Raw genomic sequence first — 20,831 nt, forward strand, 5'->3', positions numbered from 1 at the left:
CTCTAGATATTCTGTCCTGAACAGGTTCAGTTAACTAGCATCTATAAATTGCCTGTAGTGTATGATTATGTATTTGACTGTGCCTGCAGTGAACTGGCATCCTGTTCTGGAAGTATCCAAACCCTGCCCAGGATGAGTGGTTACAAACTGGATGGAACACATTTCAGAAAAAAACATATAATGTGATATTGATGTTCTAGATCAGTTCTATATACAGATTTGGAAAAAATTAAGAGACCATAGCAATATGTTGTTTCACTTATTGCTCAATTTATGGGTAGGAGTCTGTGTAAAATATACATTTTTCTGCAAACTCCAGCCTAACTCTTCCCTGTTTCTCATTAATGAAGGGCTTCTTCCTTGCTTTCTGGGTCTTCAGTCCTGCTTCTAGGAGCCTGTTATGAACTGTCCTAGCAGTGCACTTCACACCACTTAATGTTTCCCATTCCTTTTGAAGGTCACTTGAGGTCATCCTCCAATTTATGAGGCACTGCTGGATAAGTTGACGGTCATCTATGGCATTAGAAAGTTTCTTCTGCCTTCTACCTGGCTGGTTGTTGTTCATTCCCAGTGTCTCCTGCTTCACTTTATTCTTGTGACCTGCTGTCTTAGAAGCTTAGAGCCTGGAAGCAGCCTGCCGCACAGTGTAGCCTTCTGCCACCTGAAGCAGGATTAAACCAGGATTTAAAAATCCAGATTTTATATAATTGAGTGATCTCTTAATTTTTTCCAGAGCTGTAGATTCACATAAAAATGAATTATGTTGCAGATTCTTTACTAAATTCTGTAAAATGTGCTTTTCCATAGTTTTATATATTGAGTAGTGGACTATTTCATAACACTATTTTAATACCACATTTACCACCTAGACACACTCCTCCCCTTCTCTTCTGTATACAATTAATTGCTTAGCTTTTGAATAAAGCAACACATGTATGCAAATGTTTATCTGACTGGAGTAATTCATATCAGCTGAATCTTACTGAATTGTCCTGATATGTAAGCTGGCGTCCTTCCTGTGCCCCTCCATGCCTGTAATCACTGAACCATGCAATGTTCCTATATACATATTCTAAACTGCCGCTACTGCCATTTAGCTAAGTTCTCACTATATCAAATGTGTTTGTTAATGTTACTTCCCATTCACATCCCTTACTTCTCATTTAACTCCTTTTGCTATATTTGTCTGTCCCTCAAAACCTTAGTTTTAAGGCTAAAGTGGTAAGTAGGATTGGTGTATATCTGGGGTCATTCTATGCGGGGAATAAGCATTCTGAGTAGCAGATCTGCTGTGTCAGAAGGTTAGGCTGAATATGAAGAGCCCCTGCTGTTTTTCTACTCTGTCTTAGTGTGCCAGAATGTAACCTGGAGCCATACAAGTTGGACTCTGCTAGCTAGTACCTGAGACCAAGTCAACAAAGTAATAAAACTGTAACTACAGCAACCGAGAGAGTGTGATTTTCATAGTTAAACTGACACTGGATCCAGATCTTGTCATCCATCTCTAAGACTGATTAGCTTCAGCTCTTCAGCCTAAATCCTAAATGCAGTACTCACACAAACAGATTGACAGAAAATGGTTTGCTTGTCACACCCTAATAATCTAAGTGATGTTAGTGATTATCTTGAGGTTTTATTCACAGCTGTGAGGTTGAAGTGACCTTTTCCCGATTATAACAATTTTAATGTTTTTCTTTTTTAGGTTTTGTCAACAGGTGCATTAGTACCCAATTTAAGATTAACTATATTGAATACAAATATACATAAAATGTAGTCATTATCAGACTCTGCGAAAATAAACCTCAGTTCAGTGCTAAAAGCAGTGCGATTAATGATGCGCCATATTAACAGTAAACGTGATTATTTTTCGATTGAAAAAACAACAACAAAAGGGATAACATAGCACAGGTACATTTGTTACAATATGCAACACAGTCACGGCGATGGAATTTTATGTACAATTTTTCAGCAATTAAAATGTTCTCAAATTTAGAACAATATGGTGACTCAACCATAACTCATAAAATTAGTTAAGTAAGTTTTAATGAACGTTGTGGATTCCCAGAAAAAAACTATGACGTTGAGGGCGAACTGCCCCAATTGAAACTCGTTGCTCAAGTTGTTATAGTGGATGTGAAATGAGAGTGAAAGTGATGACTTCGGAATTCTAAACATCAGCGATTCCCGCAAATACCGATGCCCCATCATTCAGTTTTGTATAGGTGCAAAGAGTATAAGAATGAAAAGTACTCTGCAGTCCTGGGCAGAATAGATGTGAAATGATTAGACAGTTTACCCCGCGATGCAACGTGTTTGATCACAGGCAAAAAACGGAAATATCTCTCGTCTGAGCTTCTAACCTCCCGGGATCCTGTAATCAATTCCGCAAAGCAACTGCAACAGGATGAGCGCTACTAAAGATTCCGCATTCATACTCTCAGAGTGCGTCAAGCATCGAAAAGGCCGGTCTGCCGATGCTGTTACTGTACAGTTTTCATACCGGAAACTAGCGAGGAATTTTGCTGCGCATGCGCAGTCGGTATCCCCCTGTAATTACCTCCGTAACTGTGACGTGTAAACATGGGAATAGGATGTCAGCTGACCCACAGCGTTACTCTCTGTCACTCTGTTACTCGCCTTAGTGTAGTTGTACTGGGCGCAGTATTACCTGAGATACCTATGCCGATAGCGTAGGGTTGTTATGCTACGGAGGGAACGAGCTGGCGTAGGGGCACCCGAATCTCCATGGCGGCAGAAGTACAGCCCACACCTCAGGCTCGGAAACCCGAGCTGCTTAATAAGATAGAGGCTTCTCAGGATATAGTGAACACGGCGGTTATTATTCCTAAGGAAGACGGGGTCATCAGTGTGTCGGAGGACAGGTAGGTCCTGCCATCACTGGGCCACGACTGATCGCGCGTTTATATGCCTGGCGAGACAGCAGCGTAGCCTTCCTGACGTTTATTATGTGTGTCGAGGAAGTTGAATCACGCGATTCGTGATCCTATTTCATTATTCAGAGAGAGCCGTAACATACAATAGACAGTGTATAGGAGTCGTTATGCGTGCATATTTGGTTGGACGCACTGATCCGCCACCCAGCCTTGCAGTTATGCTCCCATTGATAATTTCGATAAACGTTGCATGCTCTTCCCATAGCTGACAGCGACATACGATGGAAAGAGCGAAATCGACTGCTTACAGTAATGCAGACTGAAATGAACATATTGAGATCAACTGATAAAGGTCGGCTAATCATATGTATATGAAGTTTTGAGTAATTACACCAGCATTTTATCTGAGCAGAATATAAATTATTTTATCATATTGCATTATTTTTTATTAATTATGCCGATTGCACCTGCTCGCAGTTTCGCACTTGTTTCTCAAGCACAGTTTTACGGTACCTCTATCCAGTCAGTTTGAACAAAGGTTTTGAGTCTTGAGTCACATCATAGTCATCCTCTTTTATGATGTCCTGCCGCTTTCCTCCACACATAAAGATCTGATCGGTTGCAAAATTGCCTTTTTATTTTGAGGTGCGATCCGAAATTATTAACCATTTTGTATATTAGAATAAACTTATATAAAATCTATTTGTATTGATTACACCTTTATCTCGTGGTCGTTTATACGGTTAAATATAATTACTGCTACGCTTCCCTTGCGGGAAGTTGCCAAAGAAACGCTAGCAGTTCACACACTGGGACTTTGCTCTTTGAAGTTTGTGGTTTGTTCGTCATTGTATGCTTCATAGTTCAATGAGAAAAATAAAATCAATTGTAATCTGGTGTATCCTGGAAAAAGGTGTGCTCTGCCATAGCACATGTTGGGTGGTTAATCTTTTATTTTGTCCTCTTGAATAGTTACCATAGTACTGTCTGCGCGACAAAAAAAGAACTGACTTCACGACGCAGAACTCGTTGCCCGAACTTTCTTTTTTCTCTGGAACTTAATAACCAGAATACTACAGCCTTTGAAATGTGTAAATAAATGTTATGCCGTTCAAAATTTGAAGTAAACTAAACATCAAGTTTTAAGGTAATGCCAGTTTGATTTGGCTACCATATAATGGCATTCCTCAGGAATGGCCGTCTTCGTTTTGGCTCGGAAAGCCATCAGACTGCTGGTTATCCTCTTCGTCATTTACATTCACACATCGTTTACCTTCACCTTTCATTATGGTGTTTCCAGTACACAGTATCCTCGCATAATATGTCCAAAATACTCTAGTCATTTGTGTTTCAGGTTAAATGATTTTGTCATAGACTGGATCAAAAATATTAACCCGGCATAGCCCAGGCAACATGCTCTTGTTAATGAGTATTAAGAATGTGCGCCTCAATCTTGAAATACTGATTCCTTCAACCTAAACGTTTCGGTGTGAGAGAGTATTGTAATGTTGAGATATTAATATTTAAACCTGTTAATTTAAATGTAATAACTTAATATTATTAAAGGAAGAAGGGCATGAAGTACTACCAGGCAGAACCCCCACAGGCAGGAGAAGGGGGAGTACTTTCAGGAGCCAAGATGCTAGTGACTTCGGAAATACCCCCCCCCCCCCCCCCCAGCAAATTTTATCATTAGATTAGGGCTGGCATTGAATATCAGGATCAGTTTCCGGTGTCCGCTCCCAACCTTGCTATCAGATCAAATCGGAACAAAAACAAAATGAGTGGTATCGCCCATCCCTAATGACTATGGACCAATGTTTTTCATTGCCTGGATATTTGTATTTATGCTGCAGTGATCCAGTTGCCTTGCTGAAAGAACTTGGTCTATAAATGATATATTCAAACTCATTGCGTTCATCGCAGGAGATAAAGGTTTTAATGGTGGAGTGAAACCGAAACATTTGAATTGCGTGTATGATATTTGCGTTTCATCCCACAGGACTATTCGAATATGGCTGAAGAGGGACAGTGGTCAATACTGGCCAAGTGTCTATCACACCATGCCAGGTGAGTTACAGCCCAGCCATCTGGAGAACATGAGAAGACCTCTTAACCAAGTGCCCCATTGTTGGGCCACTCCAGGACTTCTCTATATGTCTGTGGCACTCTCTTCAGTGCAAATTCTAAATGGACCCAGCAAATGGTTCCAAACAGAAGTGGAAGAACACTTAGCAGCATACACACTGGATTAGTGCAGCATATGCACTGGATTGTTTGCAGTTGAGATGTCCAGCAACAGTCAGTTGATAGTTACTGCTATGATACATTTTATTTGGTATTTCCAACTTAAAATATTGTGTATGGGATGTTGTCACTCCATTGCATGTAAACTACATTTGGGGAGTAAGGAGACAGCACAGACAACATGTACTGTCTGTAATTACTTATATCTAACTACTAGTAGTGCTGTGGTATCTAGAGCCACCCCGCTGCCCTTCCGCTTTACTCATGACTTGTTTGACCGGGTGTGATATGGCCAGTGTGTGGATTTGGTGAATAAAGAAGCCATAGCGGATGCCAGGGAGATGTGAACAATACTTACAAAAAGTGTTACAATAAATAAGTATTGTGATATTTACCACAATCTCTGGGAACTTCACTGTTGTCATAAATGTGCTCTCATGGTCCTAGTTACTGGGATGCCTTGGTATCTGCTTAGACAACTGGAGGCTTCACAGCCCCCACTTACAATTTCATTTTGAGCTACATACTCACTGAACTTCTCCATTTTGGCTTGCATTGGATTGTGCAATGCAGGGCTGTCTGGAAAGGCTGGGGGGCACTGTGAGCCCAGTGAAGGTCCCCTCAAAACTGCCGCCTTTTCATTTTCCTTTAAAAAGCGCTAGCTATTTGTTTGTTGTTCATTTGCACCTACATTTTTGTCAGGTGTTGGGGGTCATTTATTGTGTTAAAATCAATTGTGATGTTGCCATAATGATCCCAGAATAAGTGTGTGTTCCCTGTTGTGTTGAGTTTAAAGAATGAATTGATCTTGTGAACTTCCAGCAGGATTGCCATTGGCATTGTGCGTTCAGTCACTCTCTTAATCACATGATCAGTTACTTAGTTACTCATTCTGACACTGTTACACACCTATTTCCTACTTCTATCGGTTATAGCACACAGACATACGCTATTTCATTCACCTGTGGAATACCTCCTCTTCCTCCTTTTTCCTAGCACCTTGTTCCTGCATGTTCTTCAACCCGGAGACCAGGCGTCTGTCGGTGGGCATGGACAACGGTGTGGTTTCCGTAAGTGGCCCTTGCCGAGGTCTCTGTTCCCCAAACCAGGCCAACGTGCACAGTGGGCCATCATTTAACTTATCATTTATTAAATTACACGCGTGGCTCTGCTAATTAACATGGCAGATCTTCACACATGCATGGTCATGTAGCTCCTCCATATATGGTTCAGGAAGTCCACTTGCTGAAATGTGCTAAATCTGGAGCGATCCGTCAAAAAGGAACATCTTCATGCAGTGTGCATACTTCACAGTGTTGTATTGTTTTTGCAAGAGGCTGGAATCTTACTCAATTAGAAACGAAATGTAAGAGCAGTGTCAAAATCAAAGGATGTAACAAAATGCTAATCATTAATTTTGAAAGTGCTGATCTGGTCACAGACATAAGGTTTTATTTGTATACGGTACTGTGCAAAAGTCTTAGGTGGTCAAAGAAAATGACGTTTAAATGATCTTGATGTCTGAGATGGCTTGGGATGTTCCCTGCCTCGCACCTACAGTATAACCTCCAGGATAGGCTAAGGACCCCCATTACATTGAATAGGACAAGTGGATACAGAGGATGGATGGATGGATGGATGGATGATTTAAATGTTGGCGTAAAAATATGGTATTATAGCTGTCAAAGTGCATCAGCTTAGTTGTTTCAAATCCTTTTCTAAAGTCACCCCAGTATTTGCACTAACCTTCCAACACACCAGAGTATTTTTTTGACTCACCCACTACCCATCTTGTTTGGCTAATCGATATTACATTGACTTATTTAACTGACTAACTAATGAATGAATTAATTAATTGAGCTGATGGTGAAATTGATCAAATACATGGAGTGGCTGAAGTGCCCTTGGGGAGAGGTTTGGGAACCAAAGGGTTGTTAATCTAGCCATCCAACAAGATCTCAGTATCTTGTGTTACTCTTAATTTCATAAGTGATAATGTTAAGTTGCTAACCAGAGAAATAGCTTCAAACATTTTCTTTGACTGTCTAAGACTTTTGCACAGTGCTGTTTGTTAGTTACCTATGCATCCCTATTTAAGAACTCAGGCAATGACTCACACCGATCTATTTGAATATTGTATGCATGTGGGTTCCCCCCTCAGGAATTCATCGTCTCTGAGGACTACAACAAGATGACACCTGCCGGAACGTACCAGGGTGAGAGGGGCTGTAACTCGGCACACTTCACTGCTGGTCCCATTGCCCTGGTTGGATAATGTTCACCTGCATCTTCTGCATGACTGCTCTTATTGTTTCACATATTTTAGATTTGGCTTATAAGGTTAATGCCTCAAACTGCGGTTCCTCACTGCAGTGTTTTTAAAATTAAGTATACTTGTTTTATTTTTTTATCAGATCTTTTAAAAAAAACATTCTTTGTGTAATAAGTGGCAGCAGAATTTCTATACTTCTGTACATTATACTTAGTGTTTATTTTTATTTCTCATAGTTTCCTAACTAGACGTATTTGAATACATTTCTTTGTGAGTGGAAGGTGAGCATTTTTGGCTGGCTGTATTGTAGACAGAACCTCACCTTTCATGTGTGGCTCTTATTCAGCCTGTGCGTCTCAGAGTCTTGATCGTCCCTGTTGGCTTCTCTTCCACCTTCCTTGTCCAGAAGGCCTCTTGGCTCCATTTCAGCCTTGTGTGTTCACCTGTGACAGCATTTTGGCTCCACCTACCTGACTCCCCTATAAATTGGGGATATAAAGCTTCCTCCATGGTGAATTTAGTCTGGTGAACATCAGTGTATATAGACACTGGCCCTGCCTTTTGGCTCCTAATCAATGCACAGTTACTCACACATCGCCACCATCTGTCCCTAGTGGCTGGGTGTCAGATTGCGGTGGGCGGTTTGTATGGTACAGTCATCAGTATGGTGTGTGACTGCTGAACGTGCACATGCAGGCACACAAATATTTAAATGGATGCTGCGGGAAAATATGTAACAAGGCTAATTCTGATGTTTTTAGTAAGAAGTGTGTTTTTGACCAAAGTGAACATTTCTGATGATTATTTTGCATTTCTGCATACTGAACATGTGTATGTGAATCTTCAGTTTAATAATCATTTTTCTGTGTATGTATGTCTTGAAGCCCATCAGGGCAGAGTGACGGTGGTACTGTTCGTTCTGGAGATGGAGTGGGTCCTCAGCACAGGGCAGGACAGGACCTTCGCCTGGCACTGCTCAGAGAGTGGACAGCGTCTGGGGGGCTACCGCACCACCGCCTGGGTTTCCGGGCTACAGTATCCTAGTAACCATGGGGATTCAAATCGCTGGCTGTATTTCTAGCTACATGTGGCTATCAATCACTGTTTTAACCTGCTTGTAAAGTTCCTCCTACATCACAGCCAGATATCCTGTGCCAGGCTACAGTAAGACAATAGTCTTAGTTCCATTCCTGGAAGTTCAGAATCCAACACAGTTTGCAGATTTTTCTGCTCAAACACATCTTAATTGGCCAACTGCCAGGTTTAGTAGGTGTGTTTGACTCCAACTGTGTTGGATTCAGGCCCTCCAGACCAGAATTGGGGAACTATGCCATACAGTCTCACTTCCTGTTACTTCCTGTCTTATTGGGGAAGGCATTCACCCAGAACATGCGTTCAGTGCAGTGATAAGTGTACACTATCCTGCAGCGCTGGGGCTGATGTTAAGCTGAATTTCAGCCGATTGCTACCACAGAGGCTCGTGAATGGGTTTACAGTGCCATCGCGTCGGATCTGGGTTTGTGGTGCTCCTCTGATCCCAGCCTGCATCACGAGCAAAGGTTTCAAATCAGTTTCAAACCTCAGTTTCAAATACCATACTTCGTTTCTGATTAAATTATTATTATGGTTTTCTCATTGTGGGCTAACAAAGAATTCTGTTGATCCAAAGCTTGTGTTTGATGATTAGTAGAAATGGTACAGTAAAGGTTGATAAAAGATCTTCAACACGGCCCTCTGGTTTTACCTTTGAGATAGTTGCATAACTTGAATTGTGTTGGTAATCTTGATGTATAAAATTACACTGTAATGACCTAAGGTAGCCAAACAGGCCAAAATGTATGCAGTCTCAGCTACAGCCCCTAGCAGCTGGTTCTTAACAAGCACCTTCCTCAGATTTGACGTGGAGACGAGACACGCCTTTGTGGGTGACCATTCCGGCCAGGTGACCATACTGAAGCTGGAGCAGGATGACTGTAGCCTGGTCACCACCTTCAAAGGACACACAGGTACTACTAAGAATGGGTCTTTGGGGCAGGGAGCGTTTCAGAGTTAACTGAAAGGGTTAGGTGCTGCTACACACTGCTCAGCCTGATTTGGTTCTGCAGGTTGTGCCACCTTTGAGCTGATCTAGACACGACGATTAAGAGCACGCTTCCTAAATCTTGTATCCAGAGCATTGAATATAACAGTTGTAGTTGCTCATACTTTTAAATTTTACTGGTGGGACGAATCCCATTGTCAGGGCTATAGGATCTGTTAACTATCAGGCTTTTTGTTACAGAGTATCCGATTGTTGTTGTTGTTGGTTGTTGTTGATGTCGGATGTTGTTGGTTTTGGTGTTGCTTGTTTTTTATGTTGAATGTTGTTGGTTTTCGGTGTTGCTTGTTGTTTATGTTGAATGTTGTTGGTTTCGGTGTTGCTTGTTTATGTTGGATGTTGTTGGTTTCGGTGTTGCTTGTTGGTTGGTGTTGGATGTTGTTGGTTTCGGTGTTGATGTGCTTCCTCACCATAATTTCCCATCTCCAGGCAATGTGACTGCGCTGTGCTGGGACCCAGTGCAGCGCGTGCTCTTCTCAGGGAGCTCGGACCACTCCATCATCATGTGGGACATCGGTGGTCGCAAGGGCACAGCCATCGAGTTGCAGGGACACAAGTATGGGAGCAGAACTCGAAGCCTACTTCAGGGTGACACTGGGACTAAGGTGGCTGGGGGGTGAGGGGTGGGGGTACTGAAGATGTGTTCTGGGAGGTGTTTTGGCTGCCAGTGGCTATGGCCAGGGCTGAGGTAGAAAGGACAGGGACTAGGAGAAGCTGAGGGATCACATATCTGATGGACATCAGCAGGCCTCCTGCGACTGTGAGCCTGGGTCCTGGGTGGGAGTGTTGGTATGGGATGAGGGTTCCAGCATCCCTTTATTCAACACTGGCTTCTGTTGAAAGACCCCATTCATAGCATTGGCATTTGCTGAGGCAGCCCATGTGCATAAGCAGGGGTGCCGGGAGGGAAAGTGATAGGGCGATGTGCAGGTCGTGGCCTGCCTGGCACACCCATATATGTGTCTGTGTGAAAGATATGTAAGTGTGTGTCAGGCAAAATCTGCACAGCTGCAAATGGGCTAGTGAACCGAAGCATTAACTGTGTGTGTGTGTGTGTGTGTGTGTGTCCTCTCCCTACAGTGAGAAGGTACAGGGCCTGTGCTATGCGCCACACACACGCCAGCTGATCTCCTGCAGCTCTGACGGGGGCATTGTCATCTGGAACATGGATGTGAAGCGGCAGGAGGTGAGCGGTCACTCTGGCAGGGAGGGAATCCCGCTCGCAGTGCCCCGCCCTTGGCCTTCGGGGGGGAGACTTCTCAGTCCTACTCGGCTGTGTCGCCTCGGTGTTTTTCCACCAGAGATGCTTCCCAAAAATGCTGCCCCTGTAACTATATGGGCGCATTTTAGCATGCAGCTGCACGCACCTGTGTGCACACCCAGAAGCCTGCGGCGCTGGCGGGAACAGAGAATGTCTGTGTCGGCCCCCCCGCGTGGGTGCAGCGCACTTCAGCAGGGCAGCCAAACGCCACTGCGTGTATACGTCTGTATAAACAGGGACCAGGGGGCGGGGCACCAATATTTAATTTGGCTGCATTTTCCCCCCCCCAATAAATAGAACTTCAGTTAAATCATTAAGTATCAAACTCTCTGCTGCGCCTTTGTACACACATGCATACATGCATATATGTAAACACTTACACATGCACATACAGTGAAGTCACAGAAAGTTTGGGGAGGTTTGCTTAATTCAGTAAAAATGGTATAAATTTTTATTATATTTGTTTTATAACAAAAGTAATTACTTTATTCATGACATCAAATATTATATTAGAAACAATCTGTAGTTTTAAGTAAAACATTAATTTGCAGTAGTAATCAATTGGAACTTGCATTATAGTTCTTCGGGCGGCATGGTGGTGCAGTGGTTAGCACTGTCGCCTCACACCTCTGGGACCCGGGTTCGAGTCTCCGCCTGGGTCACATGTGTGCGGAGTTTGCATGTTCTCCCCGTGTCGTCGTGGGGTTTCCTCCGGGTACTCCGGTTTCCCCCCACGGTCCAAAAACATGCTGAGGCTAATTGGAGTTGCTGAATTGCCCGTAGGTGTGCATGTGTGGGTGAGTGGTGTGTGAGTGTGCCCTGCGATGGGCTGGCCCCCCATCCTGGGTTGTTCCCTGCCTCGTGCCCATTGATTCCAGGATAGGCTCCGGACCCCCCGCGACCCAATAGGATAAGCGGTTTGGAAAATGGATGGATGGATGGATGGATTATAGTTCTTAAAGAGCTGTTCTGAGTTTAAAAGTTCATTGACAAGCAGTCTCACTGGTTGATTTTTATTAGTAACACCTTTGCAGTAGCATAAAACACCAAACATTTGTGTTTAGTATCCAGTGAATACAATTGCAATTAATAGCAAAATGTCAAGAGCGGAACTGAATAAGTCAAAAAAAGAAAAAGTAAGATTCTTTAATAAAAAGTACATGTCTGAGTGAATGAAACATGCAGATATGTTAAACAGTGCTTATCAATGGACTTTTAGTTGTGAAACCAATTAATTTGCAGCCCCCCAGCAGAGTGTCCTGCTTCTCACAAATACCTGAACAGCCCTGTAGCGTCAGTGAATAATATTAATAATAATAATAATAACAGTACATTTTATTTGTAATGCACTTTATATTTGAAGCAAATCTCAAATTGCTGGAAAGTGACAGAGCAACGCAATGGCTCAAGGAAACTCACAAAGTGAATGGTTCAGACAAAGAGGAAGAGCAGAGTTGAGCGCGATACGTGGGGATGGTGTGGATGTTTTTTTTGGGGGGGGGGGGGTGTCAGTGGACAAGGAACAGGGGTCTGGCTCTCATGGCATTCAATTCAATTTGTTATTGAGAGCAGATCAGTTATGTTCTGAGTTGTTCGGTTATATCCCAAGGGTGCCAATACAAGGAGGCCATCCCATCCTCCCATTACTGTGCATCAGTCCCCCATTTCAGAGCTTTCCACCGCTTTCTTTTCCTTGGGGGGCCTTTTTGGGTGACAGCGTTCGCTTTAAATCAGTGAAGTGGGATGATGGTGCTTAAGCAGCCTCCTGTTTTAGGGCCCCAAAATGGCCTCCATATGCACCTGTGGGACCCGCCATCACTTGCCATCACCCTCCATCACTTGCCATCACCCTCCATCACTCGCCATTCTTCTTGGCTCTCATTCGATTTCTCTTGGTGTGGCTGAAGAAAACGACAAACGACAGCTCTGCAACAGGAGATGTGCAAATAGCATGAGCTGCAGAAACATTTCCTCTGGGGACACTTGAAAACATTTGCTTTTTGGGGTGTGCGTGTGTGTGTGTGTGTGTGTGTGTGTGTGTGTGTGTGTGTGTGTGTGTGTGTGTGTGTGTGTGTGTGTGTGTGTGTGTGTGTGTGTGTGTGTGTGTGTGTGTGTGTGTGTGTAAAAATATCAAAAAGCGCAATGTGATACCTACTATTGCTAAGAGCTAATTAGCAGTAAGTGGTAGACACTGCCGTGTCCTGGGATAATAACCTTATGACCAATGTGCAGTAGCAGGAATAAGGTCAGGAAGCACTGCTGTAGCTGCTCTATAGTATCTGAAAGTAGGTTTCATTTTCTCTTACCTCCCCCCTCCTCATCCCCAGACCCCCGAGTGGCTGGACAGTGACTCCTGCCAGAAGTGTGAGCAGCCTTTCTTTTGGAACTTCAAGCAGATGTGGGACAGCAAGAAGATCGGCCTACGGCAGGTGGGGAGGGGGTTAGGAGACGCCGCCGTACCATTAAGCTGGCCCCTGCCACCTCCACTCCGTACCGTGTGGGAAGAAGATGGTTCATGTCATCGTTTTGCAGGGCAAGACAGACCCAGCTGGCTTCAGAAATGCGTGTCAGAGGACTCACTTTTAGCTTCTCACATCCCTCCCTTGCTTTAGTGAGCTGTCGGCTCTCTCAGGGCTTCTCACTGAGGCCCCCAGCCAGAATAGCAGCCACTCCAGCCCGAAGTGCTTGTTTCAGCTTTTCCTGGCCTGTTTTTTTTTTTATAGTTTGCAGAGAAGAACAGTTGTGTGACAAAGTTCACACAAAGTGGAGTCAGGGCTCTGTAATCGGCTAGTCACACCTGATCGGGGATGGAATACTCTGGTCTGGGTACATACCCCAACACATAATCACAGCACTTATAGACACACTCACACATAACTCATGTGACCCACCCTTTGCCCTGCAAACTTCCCACAGCGATGTTTGCGGTTCCTGCACCAGCCCTGGGTTTTAAGCACGGTGATGATTACGGAACTGAACGTGTGACTAAAGGATTCCCTCTTCCAGTCACAGGCGGGGCCCGAAAAAAATGTGTCATTTGTTCGATGGATCATTTCTGGATAAACTGGAAAGGATGCACCATCTCCTAGCAGAGGTGTGGAGGAGAAGCAGGTGCCCTCATAGCTGGTCGGAAACAGAAGAGCTATCGTCCGTTAGTGGCTGTTGCGTAGGTGTTAGTAAGAGCGTGCAGATGGATTCAGGCCAAAGAGATCCCATCTCTCACTCCCCATCCTCAGTGTGGGTTGGGGGGGTGCAGAGTGGGTACGTGTAAAGAGCTAAAAGCCCATCATAAATCTGCAGTATCCATAAGGGGGCTGACATTATGTTGACCACACTTCCATTCCAAAGACCAGTCACAATTCTCTGCATACATGAAAACTCCGCATACAGGATGCATGTCATCTCTCAGCCTTGATGAATGCTGCCCTAAGAAATTATAAAGCCTCATTTGTGCAGGAAGAAGGAACATGGGGAAAACCTGCTGCAGCCGGTTCCCTCCACTCGTGTGTGTGTGTGTGTGTGTGTGTGTGTGTGTGTGTGTTTGGCAGCGAAAATATGGTGATACCTCTCTGCATTTGCATATTTTTACATGACATGCTTGCCCATTATCTCATGCATCTTTGTCACAAAGTTCGGATTATTGGCCCCCGTAATCTCTTTGTATCCTGGTGATGACCTTGAGGTCTAAATATCTTAGTGCTTCTTTGGAACAGCTGTAGAAGCAGATTCTAAGAGCACTTCCTGTCAGCTGTGTAAGCCTGTGTGTTTGTGCAGGGCTGATTTCGTAAACATGGTTAGTGTCCAGTCTGAGGAGACCATCACTGCTGCAGTCACAACTCGGGCTGCCACTAACAGCCATTTTTTGTATGGATTAATCTATTGACTATTTCACCGATTGGTCGATTAAGTCAAACAATTAATTTTCCTCCAGAAAATCAAAGTGCCCATTTAATTTAACTTTATTTTGACAACAACAAACAATGTCACTGCAGGGTTTTAGATAATGGATGGAATTCAGCATCGACATCATCGACTATGTCAACTAATCGTTGCAGCTCTATCACAATCCTTGGTTCTTTCCCCTCTGATCATTGAGTTGGATGCAGCAGCTGTAATACAATGTCTATAGTCAGATGACCATGGAAGTGGTGCCTTTGTTGGAATTGTTGAGTATGAACCAAGTTCAAAGAGAAGTCCACACAGAGCAATGTCATTTTGAGTTTTCAGTTAATGCTGCTTCTGAAGTTGTCCACAATGCATACTTATTTTATGTGCATTTGCACTGCAATGACAAGAAAATACCTTGCATTTTAAGCTGTATACCACAAATGAAGTAGACTTAGCATATAAAGATTAAAATGTATTTTATTTTCTTTTCATATCAGCACAAATGCACATAAGTACGCATTTACACTGCATATTGTCGTACGTATCGTTTTTAAAGGTGAATGCGTACTTGTGTACCAGCTATGTCTATCCCTGACTATAATACTAGTGAAATGTGTTTCTTGATTGGGTCACCCTGTGTTCCATTGCGGCAAAGAATGAATCGGTCATACATGCTTTGTGTTATAATAGTGCAAATCAGTGTCTCCCAACCTTGTCTATGGGGACCGCCAGGCAGTCCATGTTTTTTTGCAAGCAAAGTTGTGACCCATCACCAGTCTTAAGTCGCACTGGTAGAAATACACCCATAAGACTCATTGGTGGTGATGGGTCACAATTGTGGACTGTCTGGTGGTCCCTGAGGACCAGGTTGAGAAACACTGGGCTAAACATGGTGATTCTATCATTCTTTATTTCACATGCTTCATGTAATTTTTTCTGGATATTAGTTAGACAATTAAAACTTCTATTAGAGCACTTTTTGTAAAAAAAATTTAAGGGGCAAATGTGATTGAGGTGTGGCAATGTCTCGGAGTGTAGCGCTGTTTCCTCACATCTGCAGTGTGGGGGCATTTTGGGGGAGTGTTTGTTGCCTTTGCTCGGTGTGTGGTTTTGCACATCCTCCTGGGGTTTCTGCCTGTGCTGCTTTCCTCTCACAGTTTAAACACCTGCAGTCAGGCCTAATTGGTGTCTTTTAGTTTCTCATAGTGTGGGTTGTATGTCTGTGAGCCCTGTGATGAGCTAGAATCCCATTTGGCAGGTTTCCCTGCCTGGCTAAACAGTAGGAAGATGTATGGATGGATTTACATCATTTAAATATCAAACTGATTGGTAAGTGATACAGATTTGGAACTGTGTCAGCTGTGCGAGGCAGACCTGCAGCTGACCTGTCTGCTCTGCCTGCTCTCCCAGCACCACTGCAGGAAGTGTGGCCAGGCTGTTTGTGGCAAGTGCTCCTCCCGCCGCTCCAGTATCCCCCTCATGGGCTTCGAGTTCGAGGTTCGGGTCTGTGACAGCTGCTACCAGTCAATCACTGATGAAGAGTGAGTATTTATTTAAAGGGCCAGTTCACCCCAAAAACTGAAAAAAACAAGTCACACCATTTGTATGACTGCACAGAAAATAGCGCCAGGGTGCTTTTACTCTTATCTTCTGTGCTGTGATACAATTGGTGTGTGGAGTTTGGTAGAAGAAAATAGTTCCTACATTAAACTGCTCACTTCAAAGGCTCCAGAATATCACGAGTAACTGCGTCATGATTTCTGATAAGAGATGTTGCTGTTGAGTTCTTCTAAAGTGTTTTTTTGGCACTTTAGTTACCATAGAAAGAATGCTATTCTTTCCGACTTTATGACAGATATCTCCAAAACTTAGCAACTCCCAAAAGAACAACCTAGATACATAAAGAGCACCACAGTCCCTCTAACATGTACCTTTTTCAGTTTTGGGGTGAACTGCCCCTTTTACTGCCTCTAACTACCTGCATGTAGACTTACTAACTAGTCTGGGCTAGTTTAAATTGGTTTGTGTTACTGGTTGACCATTATTGGTCAGAACCATACAGCTGCAGTTTGTATAAACACTCATTTGAAACTAAGTAATTTTAAATGGCACTTTAAGCACAAAATTAAACTAAAATATTGACTAGGGAAAGTATCACCAAGGCCTCATTTTGAGCTGTTTGACTCCCTGAATCATATCTCTACCTGCCACTGTGCTTAGAATTAATGAGTCGGTCAGTGCAGCCAAACTAAGGGTCCTTTTGGATCACACTCCAGGTCCCTTTTTGTGGGTTTGGCTGCTGCGCTTTGGCACACAGTGCATGGGCAGAGCCAGCAGACAGCCATGGGGCATGCTGGGAGGCCCGGAGAATACCTAGGCTGATGGAGAAGTCGAACAGTTTAAATAAGCATGGGCAACAGTGATTTAGATATGACAGCTAAAGCCCAGCCCTCGTGTGTTTTTCTCATGCTGCTTCTGCTCCGCAGCCGAGCTCCGACGGCCACCTTCCACGACAGCAAGCACGGCGTCGTCCACATGCACTTTGAACCCACCCGTGGCTGGCTGCTCACTTCCGGGGTGGACAAGGTCATTAAGGTGAGCGGTTCTTAAAGCTCACTGATTTTGTGATGTTAAAATGTAAGGGGAACCCCCCTTCTGCTCACATGGCGTGTCTCTGTATGTGCGTCTGTATGTGTGACTTCACAGCTCTGGGACATGACTCCAGTGGTCTCCTGAAGCATCCTCTGACAGGTTTGGTAGAAGAACACCGTGAGGAAAAACATTAACAGCCATGGGAACCACAGTCACAACTTCCAGAAAAGACTGGAACAACATGAACATGCTGTTTTTGGGTTTGTATTTGTCCCCCCCCTTTCAGACCCTCTGCGCGGAACTGCCTGCTGATTGATTGGTCAAATGAAATTTTCTCTTTATACATACTAGCCATTTGTCTCCATGGAAATTGAACTATCCATAAAAGGGGAGTGAGTATGTATGGATCTAAGCTATGTATGCTTTCAAAGGAGCAGAACATTCTGAAAGGGAACTGCACTCTAATTTTTGGGGGTCACAAACTGTTGATCCACAAGGGGGCAGCATAGCTGTCAGTTGGTCATTGGCACCTCAGCACTGTGTCGAATGTGTCGAATAGCTGCCTTTCCATGCTTCCACATTATCAGTTGGCAGCCACTTAACCTCAGCTGTATTATATTAATAGATGTATTTACACATGCTAAGTATTTATTTGTCTAAAGTTTTCATGAGGTGCCTCCCTCCAAACACGTGATACTTCAGAGGAACAGATACTGAATTTGCTCAACAGACATCAGGGATCAAAGGAAAAGAAGCAAGAACTACAATCTGTTTCAGCTTCTGGATTTTTACAAGAGCTTCAGTTTGAGACAAACCTTGAGGTCAGTGGGGAGGACAAGAGTGTTACTAAGATGATGGCAGTAACCATGCTTTGTTGATGATGTTAAATGATATCTTAACCTTGTTTTGGTGTTGATTTGACAGATCTGAACCATTCAGTGAGTGATTTACAGTTCAGTTCATCAAAGCATATCAAAAATAAACAAAAAGGTAGAGCTTTACCCACATAATATTCTGCAGTAGTGATAATGGTCATGCAGTTGTTTAAACTTATTGAAGTATTTCTTATGAAATTTAGAGGTACTTCCAAAAAGTGATGGTGATTTTCAGGCTTTTTTATGGACACATCCATTAGACCCTTTTTGACCCTGTTGTACTATAATCATTCTGTGCTATCCCATGGTCATGATCTGACCAGCCGTATGAAAGAAAAACGCTTTATACTTCCTCCGTGTAATATTAGCAGACGCACCTTAAAAATTAGCTTTTTGCAGAGGTTTCTGAATGAGGTGTGCAGTGCATTCTGGGAATGAAGGCACCGGATATTGTCAGCCTTAATGGGCGAGACGATGTTCCAGAGTTCTGACCCATTTAAAATGTTGCACCCAAGCCCTAGTACATAGTCTCTTACTGAAGTTCATTCCCAGCATGATGGATATGAAGACGATTTGCATGCACAAAACTGCACAGGGATTCGCATTTTTCAAGAACAGGTTAGCATATGAAACATAGGATGGACATGTCTCCTCTACCAGCTTGTTTTGGGTGGTGGAAATTCAGCGGTCTCTCCTTGAAATTTAACTTAGTCTCGTCTACTTTGTTGTGTGGGTCATGTGGTCTGGTAATGTAAATATGACCTTGGTGTACATAAATATGTAAAATTAAAGGCTGGACAAGAGAAGGAGGGGGGGGCAGTGGTTATTCCCAGGGGTGATTATGCTCTCCAGCTCTAAGCTGAACAGAAGCAGCATATTCTTTGACCCTCCAGCAAATTTTTGTATCCCATATTTGAAGAAATTGCTATTAAGAGTTAATCTACGCCACTCTTGCCAAGGAGTGATAGAATTGGCTGAAATGAATCTGTGAGGGTGCAGTGTTCTGGGTTCTGTGTCTTGCCGTGTGCCGGAATTGCGGGCTTTGGTCGTCTTAGTGTACATGTCTGCTGGCCGTCATCAGAGCTGAAGCCTGTTCAGAATGTTGTTGTGATTCTGTAGGTGTTGATGTGGGACTCGGGTTTGGTGGTAGCATGACCCGACTTGGGAATACCAAAGTCAGCCTGAACACAGGCCTGGTAGCATCATTGCTTCACAAGCGCATGGCCCTCATTAGCAAGGAGCATGTCACAGCCTCAGCCAGTGTGGTCCTACAGCATCACGTGTGGGCGGGGTGTGTGCACAAGGCTGCCCCATGCGTACTGGGAGACATGTCTAACACATCTGCCTAACTAAAGTGTACATAGAACAGGTCTGAACCTGTAAATACATGTAAAAATATGAAATACTACATTTTAGCTTGATTGTAACTCAGAAGTGCACCACAGTTTTTAAAAAGGGTGTCGTTTTATACGCTTGAAGTTTGGTTACAGTTGGATTTTTCCATTGGTACTGTGTTGATACTGATTAACTAGTAGTTAGAGTAGAGGAGCAGATATACCAAAACAGCAAATGCACCTTGATATTGTGTGTGGGGGGGGTGGGGTGGGGGCGGCTGGACACCACACACAGAGGGACCTTGTGTTACTAAAATGGGATCTTACTCAAGGGAAATTTACTGGTCTGGCATATGCAGAATAGTGCATAGAAAGGTAAGGGATGAATGCTCACAGCTAAATAATAAAAGCATCTGATGTGGAGCATTTTAGCTGTTTTTTACGGTTATGATTTCATTGAAACTGTGTCCCCATTTTAGTCATGCCAGCTCTCCTGCGTGTCCCGTCACCTGGTATCTCAGCCATTCACAAAGCCTTCACGTGCCAGAGAGCACTGAGGACAGGGCGTACATTTCTCACTCCTGTCATGCCGCTGTCACCCGCTTTAGCCATTTGTCTTATGGAGCATTGGAGTGTGCCCTCTAGTGGTGTTTAAACCACACCTGAATGTTTCTACTGGCTAAGCCTCTATACACCACAATAACAGCCTCTCCCGGTCCCAACCTGTTAATACTTTGTTACTACTGTGCTTCAGTTTATCTGTGTTTGATAAATCCAGCATGACTTGTCTAAACTAAAATACATTCCATTTTGTACATAATGTGAAGACCTACAAAATTGTGCTTGATTGATTGTGATTTTTTTTTTCTTTGTGGAGACAATTCCTGCTACAGAAAACCTTAAATGTTTCTTTTTATTTGATGACTTAAAGTGGTTGTTTAAAATGTCAGAATGTCATTTTAAAGGCACTTATGAACAGCATATCAAGAGTGGTTTTTGTACCTTGGAGAGAATCCAGTTTAGTTAGCAAGCCGCCTTTAACTGTGTGGATTTGTCTGACCTTAACTCTGGGAGTTTCATTCAGGAGGAGAATGATGGTGTTTTGACAAACAGACTGTTGGCTACATTTTGGGTGATTTGGCTGAATGTTTCACGTCCTGTTGGCTTGTAACATGCCACGCCAGCAGCCAGATGGCACTCGAGCTGCATGCTGAGATTTCTTTGCTCTCGTGATGCTCGCCCTGCAGTGCATATGTACCCCCCCTTGTCTTCTTGCAAAAAGCAGGACTGTGAGATGTCAATTAACTTATTGGCAACATCAGGAGACCTTAAATAAAAGCTTTTCAATATTTCCTTCATTGCCTTTGCAT

The 20,831-nt window shown here is 43.5% G+C and overlaps 1 protein-coding gene across 1 annotated transcript; it reads left to right on the plus strand.

The window, feature by feature from the left end:
* The first annotated feature begins 2,550 nt into the window (after positions 1 to 2,550).
* Positions 2,551 to 20,819, plus strand: wdfy2 (WD repeat and FYVE domain containing 2). The gene is made up of 12 exons (XM_048978011.1): positions 2,551 to 2,882; positions 4,897 to 4,964; positions 6,138 to 6,211; positions 7,303 to 7,357; positions 8,298 to 8,448; positions 9,307 to 9,419; positions 9,941 to 10,067; positions 10,592 to 10,697; positions 13,100 to 13,201; positions 16,071 to 16,201; positions 17,147 to 17,255; positions 17,367 to 20,819. Exons 1-12 carry the CDS (start codon positions 2,746 to 2,748, stop codon positions 17,394 to 17,396), a joined length of 1,203 nt encoding a protein of 400 aa, XP_048833968.1. The 5' UTR covers positions 2,551 to 2,745; the 3' UTR covers positions 17,397 to 20,819.
* The last annotated feature ends 12 nt before the right edge of the window (positions 20,820 to 20,831 follow it).

The sequence above is a fragment of the Brienomyrus brachyistius genome, chromosome 16 (genome assembly GCF_023856365.1).
Source record: "Brienomyrus brachyistius isolate T26 chromosome 16, BBRACH_0.4, whole genome shotgun sequence".
Classification (NCBI taxonomy): domain Eukaryota; kingdom Metazoa; phylum Chordata; class Actinopteri; order Osteoglossiformes; family Mormyridae; genus Brienomyrus; species Brienomyrus brachyistius.

Excerpts from the sequence above, each read along its gene's own strand:
- wdfy2 (XM_048978011.1), top strand. The coding sequence starts at position 2,746 with ATGGCGGCAGAAGTACAGCCCACACCTCAGGCTCGGAAACCCGAGCTG. Across the intron at positions 2,883-4,896 it reads ATCAGTGTGTCGGAGGACAG|GACTATTCGAATATGGCTGA; the intron begins GTAGGTCCTGCC and ends TTCATCCCACAG. Across the intron at positions 6,212-7,302 it reads TGGACAACGGTGTGGTTTCC|GAATTCATCGTCTCTGAGGA; the intron begins GTAAGTGGCCCT and ends TTCCCCCCTCAG.